The sequence below is a fragment of the Trachymyrmex septentrionalis genome, unplaced genomic scaffold (assembly GCF_001594115.1).
Source record: "Trachymyrmex septentrionalis isolate Tsep2-gDNA-1 unplaced genomic scaffold, Tsep1.0 scaffold22, whole genome shotgun sequence".
Classification (NCBI taxonomy): domain Eukaryota; kingdom Metazoa; phylum Arthropoda; class Insecta; order Hymenoptera; family Formicidae; genus Trachymyrmex; species Trachymyrmex septentrionalis.
The window spans coordinates 5530564-5537287 of NW_017305375.1; the positions used below are offsets into that span (position 1 = coordinate 5530564).

At 28.8% G+C, this 6724-nt stretch overlaps 1 protein-coding gene across 1 annotated transcript; it reads left to right on the top strand.

Annotated features, from left to right (window-relative positions):
* The first annotated feature begins 3403 nt into the window (after positions 1-3403).
* On the top strand, positions 3404-6686 carry LOC108748412 (alpha-tocopherol transfer protein-like). Its single transcript, XM_018486573.1, has 5 exons — positions 3404-3724; positions 4847-5006; positions 5623-5728; positions 5840-6221; positions 6481-6686. Exons 1-5 carry the CDS (start codon positions 3556-3558, stop codon positions 6540-6542), a joined length of 879 nt encoding a protein of 292 aa, XP_018342075.1. The 5' UTR covers positions 3404-3555; the 3' UTR covers positions 6543-6686.
* The last annotated feature ends 38 nt before the right edge of the window (positions 6687-6724 follow it).

Sequence of the window (6724 nt, forward strand, 5' to 3'; positions counted from 1 at the left end):
TAATATAAAATTTTATATTATTTTAGCTAATATTTTATTTAAAAAACTAAACATACTACCATACTTAGACACCTTTGAACAAAACCGATGAGACTAAAGAGACTGCTATTGCGGAGATGTTAGATTGACGATGAAATACACATAATTGATAAAAGTAATAGCAATCTTACGCGTAATCATTCAATAAAAAGAAAGGATTCAATTGATTATGATTTATTATTTTCCGATCTTTATTTGATCTTGATATGATATTAACAAGAATAATGCAAGAATGGCGAAATACTAAATGAGATGAGCTTATTATAGAAAGAGAGGGATTGTGAGTATAGGAGAGAGTGGGCATGAAAAAGCTGTTTTTTTTTTCAGAATATGAAAACAAAAATTTAATCTGATGTTAAACAAATTGCTTTCTTACTTAAGCGTACTCATTTATCTATAAGATCCAATTAACAGAAAAATTAATTTAGTAATTAACAGAGATTTAATTATTGGTAAACAAGAAATTCAGCTATTTCAAAACAATGTGGTTTTGAAAAAGCCTTTATCTATTTTGAAAGAGTCAAATATTAAATTATATAAGCTTTAATACAAATAAAATCAAAATGTCATCCTTTAACAAATATTATTTTTTTAGAAAATTAATAAATGTGCGGAAAATAGAGAATATAATATTTCTAATTAAAATCATTTATTGCAAAAAAAATGAAAATTTCCCTTATTGCCACATGAAGTATGAGCTCAGTCAGAACACAATTTGCACTGATATAGTCAGTTTTCATTATTTACAGAATAATCTATTGGACATGATAGATGATTAAAAAGAGTGAAATGTGGAAACTGAGTCGGTAATACTTCAATATAACTCAACTTAGCAGCAACATAATCTACGAACTAAAATGCTGTTTTATAAAACAGAAATATTTCAAAATCTATTTACTTAAAAATAAGTATACACAGGAATGCTTTTCGAAGTAGGAGACTGTACATCTGAATACAATCTTGTACGGAAGTGTACTAACAGAATCATATACTGACGCCGCGTGACGATGTATTGACATGAAGCGAACGAAAATGAACTGATCCTCAGTATATTTCAAAAAATACTGATGTACTAAAATTTTCTAAATTTTGGAATAGAACAGAGGAATTAGAACGCAACACCGCTCTTGAGGTTGTCGCTCTGAAGCACGTACCACAAGTGCCGGAAGCACTTGAATAGGTCCTAGATCCTGTGGATCAATGTCAATATGAGACGCTATTACGTAGTTTGAGATAGTGTATCTGTCGGTCCTCTTTTTAGGTCAAAGTCTTAAGTCTTGACACAGTCTGTGCTTGTGATCAGAGATCAGACTCGTACGATCTTTGGGAAGATGCAACGACTTGAAAGGGTGCCAAAATAAAATTTAAACAATTATTTAGAAATATTGTACAATCAATACTAGAAAAATGCCTATTACGGTCGTAACTATGGATCTTCATTGCTTTAAATAATTCAATCTTGAATTACTAATATATACTATATATACCATATTGTAGTCTTTGTAGAACTGTGCGCCGAATTGTTTTTCCAGACTATAAACGCAATTAAAATTATTCTAGTGATCGCAAATTAAATTGACAAGCAAATTGATGCTACCATCAAGCATATTACAAAGATGTTAATATGTTGAAACTGTTAATAAATTTATTGCGTTTATAAGGTTTTTTTTCGCAATAAATTTATTTATTTATTTATTTATCTATTGATTGATTGATTGATTGATTGATTGATTGATTGATTGATTGATTGATTGATTTATTTATTTAGAGAGAGAAAGAGAGAGAGAGAGAGAGAGAGAGAGAGAGAGAGAGAGAGAGAGAGAGAGAGTAGTGAATTATTCAAGTGTTTGACTACTCCAAGTAATTCAGGAATAGAAAGAAAGGTGAACTACTCGAAGCATTTTACCGCTTAAATACGGAAGGAGGGAATTATGTCAAAAGTATATTAAAAAAATATAATATTAAAAAAATTTAATATTAAAATAATTTTTTTAAAATATTATAGGAAATATTAAAAAAATTTTTATAGGGGATTCTACCATAGGGATGAAAGGCAAGAAATGTCTTAGATGGTCTCTTTTTAATAAATAAATGTATTAATGTTATTAAACTGTTAAAAGGTCAATTCACCATTTCTGCAAAATTTTCTTTAAAAACGGTTGAAGGTCTCGAGATTAGATCCGGTGAAGAACTCCTGGTAGTGAAACCTCGAAAGTGATGTTACTTTTCGAGTGGGCAAGATGATCAGGCTGACCTCGGAAGAGTTCCTTGCACTTTGCGACCCGATCACGAGAACTCCGAATCAAAATTTACGCCGAACTGAGATCGAGATTGGAATAATACAAGTTTGCTCGTCGACTGATCGAAATTTTATAACAATTAGGCTCGTGGAGGGCTCGTATTTATATTCGCGAGGACGATATGTCTTTCTTTATTTTTGGCAGTCGGTCACTGACTTAGTACCTTCTACGAATTGGATACTTGAAGAAATCTGATTGGTAGAGATTAGTCTTTTAATTAATCTCTAGGTCCGGATGCGCGCATGTAACGTCAAATACTGATAAACAACGCTTTCTATAAGAGACTTATTGGGCAATAATACTTCTATCCCCACGACCTCAATTAGAAAAATTGTCAAAAAAAATTATATTTTATTTATTTTGATTATGATTATCAGTATTTGATGTGCTGTAAATAAACAAATTAATTATTATCGAATTTTTCATAAAAGAAAAGAATTGTAGAGTCCTCCGGACGTAACAATTAAATGAAATAATTTTGACATAAAGATCATCATTTTGAAGTAAAAAAAAGAAACCTCTCTTTTCTACTCTATATTTATTATTAGAAAAACATCGTCTCTCTTCTCTTCTCTCTCAGACAATCAGATTATTTAAATTACTTTGTACAATTTATTCTCAGTTTAAAAAAAAATGTTTTTCCGATAATAACCAACATATTATTCAATATAAAATACAAAGTATAAATGTAACTTAAATTTTCGTCATACCTATATAATATCTCTTTATATAATATATATCTAATATATATTTGATATATATTTTTTATCTATATTAAAAAAAAGATGTTTGTGGATATGGATATAAGACATGTAACAAACAAATAAAACGAACATAAGAGTTATAGAATAAGCCTGCTGTTCCTTTCAGCTTCTTGTATCGATGAACTTTTTCTTTTCTTCTCTAACGTGGAGAAAAAAAGAGAAGAGACTAATCGCTACCAGCCATTATTGAGAAGAACAGGTTCTTTAGAATTTACCGTTAGTATTATATAATGTATAATATCACCTACAGATGGCGCAGATATCTGATTAGTGAAGTTGCCTTAGTTCCAAAAGAGCACACGAATCGTGAACAGTACAGATTGTATTGCGGTATTTATAGTATTACATTTTGCGTTTATAGTTATTCTTATTTTACGCATAAAAGTGTATCTTATCATTGCGGCTCGAACATACGATTCTTCCGTGAAAGCTTCCTACTAATTATAATCACAATGAAGAATGAACACAAATATAACAGTGTAGAGTATGACATTCAGCACGAGCTAACTAGTACTGATAAAGAATATGCAGCGACACATTTGAACGAAACCGATGAGACTAGAGAAACCACTATTGCCGAGATCAGACGCTGGATTAACGACGAAATGCACATACAAATTGGTAAAAATAAGTTCTTACAAAACAGTCTTACGTTGAAAATTATTCAATGAAAAAAAAAGATTCAGTTATGATTTATTACTTTCGGACCTTTAATCCACCTCGATATGATGTTAACAACAATACTGTAAGAATGCGAAATGAGATGAGCTTATTGTAGAAAGAGAGAGATTGAGTATACTAAACTATAAAAAGGATATGAGTGAACGAATTGAGTACATTAAAATTGTAAGGGATATGAGCGAACGGATCTTAGTTTTTAATAAATTTGTAAAAAATTTTGAAATTCAATCAGTTACAATGTAGAAGGTTAGTTTTGGTTAGTGAATAGCGAAGTGTGAGAAAATTGAAGCACGTAAATTGAGGCAGTGTAAAATATGTGCTGAGTGAACTTTAATTCGCAACGGCAAAGGTCTTCGCACAAAATTAGAGGATTTTGACCTTCGGTAAAATTGGCTGAAATTTTAGTATATAGTATTTTAGTATGTTAGTATAGTTTTTGACTCACTGATCAAAAGTGTCCATAGGCACAAAACTTGAAAATGACTAGTTTTTTTTTGTTATCGTCGTTTAAAGTTTTATTTTATTAATGCCTTAAAATCAAGTTTCCGTAATAAATCAAGAGAGTTTATACAATATGCCATTCACTTTCATCCTCATTCCCTCCACCTCCAATCCATCTCCACACATAAGTCTGTGTGCGTATTTTTATATAAAAAGTACAAAGATTTAAAAAATTTTTCATTTTTAATTATATTTAATTATGTGTGTGCTATGAAATATTTTATTTGATATTTTAATCTTCTTGCTATGTTTTTATAAGTTCGATATTTATCTCGTGAAATTTACCCATCTTGATTGCGTAATAAAATATAACATGAAAAACAATAAAGGTAATGTAAAAAATCTATATAAATAATAAATTCAATATCGTACTGTCGCATTTCGTCATTTTATGAATAAAACAATTTTTTAATCGACTTTATTTAGGTATCTATTTATTTTTCTATTTATCGAACTCAATACTATTTTTTCATTACTGTCTAATTTGTAATACTTATAAATGACAAATTTAACATTAGTTAGTAGCATTTCAGTTAAAGCGAATTCTTAATTTGTATACAGATGATTTTCTTATCTTGCGATTCTTGAGAGTCTGCAAGTTCAATCTCGAGAAAACTAAAACCAGAATACAAAATTATTATAAGCTGCGATCTGACTTACCCGAATGGTTTACAAATACAGATCCATTTCAACCGGAATTACAGGAGTTAATTAATATGGGGTAAATTTTGTCACTTCAAAATATATAAATATACAATTTAAAGAAAATTTCTTTTGTATTATATTATTATTATTATTATTGGTGAAATATTGCATGTCATATTCAAGTTATAGAATAATTTACCGTGTAATTTTAGAAATTTTTATACTGCAATAATTGATAATTATCACTGACTTTTTTTTTAATAATACAATTACGGCATTTCGTTTATTCGTCTATCGTTGATGAAGATTTAATTATATGTTAATGCTCATTATAATAAATAATAAACTATATGTTTTATTAATAATTTTAATTTGATTGTAACGAATGATCGTAATGTTGGTGTAACGAGTGATGACATGAATTTTATTTTACCTTTTAATAATTCTAAATATACGTATATATAGCTGCGCAAGTAACTTTACAATAAATCTTTAATAAAGACAAATTTAATTTTAGTGTCAAATTGCTTAAGTCTTTGTCATCTTTATTATTTCTATTATAATTTAATAAAAATGTTTTACTAAATATTTTACTAATAAATAAGATCTTACTGTCTCAATTACATATCGTTATAAAATTACAGATAAATATTAATTTATTTGAATGATTTCTGAAATAAATATTTTATTAGGTTATATTTACCTCTGCGGAAACCAGATAACCAAGGCAGATTAGTTTTGATTGTGCGCACTACTTTACATAATCCGAGAATACACAAAGAATCAGATATATTTAAGGTAAAAATTAAAACAGTATTAAGATTGCGAGTAACTTACAATTAATGTGTTTGAGATGTCATTATGAAAAAAACAATTAGCTTATTATTTTTCGACAAATAATCATTTCAGATCGGTGTGATGATGGTAGAGTTGGCGATGAAGAATCGCGCCATAGCCACATCAGCATCTGTGTATGGTCTCTCATTCATCAACGACGCGATTAACCCAACTATACATCAAATTTTTCAACTTGGAAGACCTTCTGTATTAAAGAAAATAGCACACACGTGGCAGAACTGCTATCCTATGAGATTTCAATTGATAAATGTAATTAATGCGCCAATGTTTTTAGATATTCCTATCAAGATTTTTAAATCCTTCCTGTCGGAGAAGATAAACAAGAGACTTCATGTCTATTCCCACATGATGCAGAGTTGTTTTAAGGATATTCCAGTTGACATCTTACCAGTCGAGTATGGTGGCACTGGTGGTACAATTCAGGAATTAATAGGTAATTACGATTAATTAAAATGGAATAAATATGTGACGTTCTTAGTGGACGAGATGTTTCTTATCAACCAAGTATTATCGAAAAAAAGAAATGAATTTTTCGAGTTAAAACAAGCACAGTTAAAAAAATTGTTTAGATAACCATCATTAATAGTTAAGAATTTATCGAATTCTAAAATGTATATGAAATACTTGTTTAGACTTTAGATTAGTATAAGCATTTAATTCAAAATATGTAATATAAACATTTACTTTTACAGAATATTGGAAGACATTAATTGAAGAGAATCGCGAGTGGTTTATAAGTAATAAGAATAACTAAATCGAATAATATTGGGGAGCAATATTTTTATTATCGTAATATAAGTTGCGCTTTGTTTGTATTATGTGTTTCGCGAGGAAAAAATTATTCTTTCTTACTTATATTCTTTGTTGTTAGAATTCTATCAGTTACATAATATGAAAAAATATATATGAAAGTATTGTTGGAAAGATAATAGATGG

Bases quoted from the DNA above. Each gene is read 5' to 3' on its own strand.
- LOC108748412 (XM_018486573.1), top strand. From the start codon at position 3,556: ATGAAGAATGAACACAAATATAACAGTGTAGAGTATGACATTCAGCAC. The intron at 3,725-4,846 runs GTAAAAATAAGT...ATTTGTATACAG, and splicing joins CGAAATGCACATACAAATTG to ATGATTTTCTTATCTTGCGA. The intron at 6,222-6,480 runs GTAATTACGATT...TTACTTTTACAG, and splicing joins TACAATTCAGGAATTAATAG to AATATTGGAAGACATTAATT.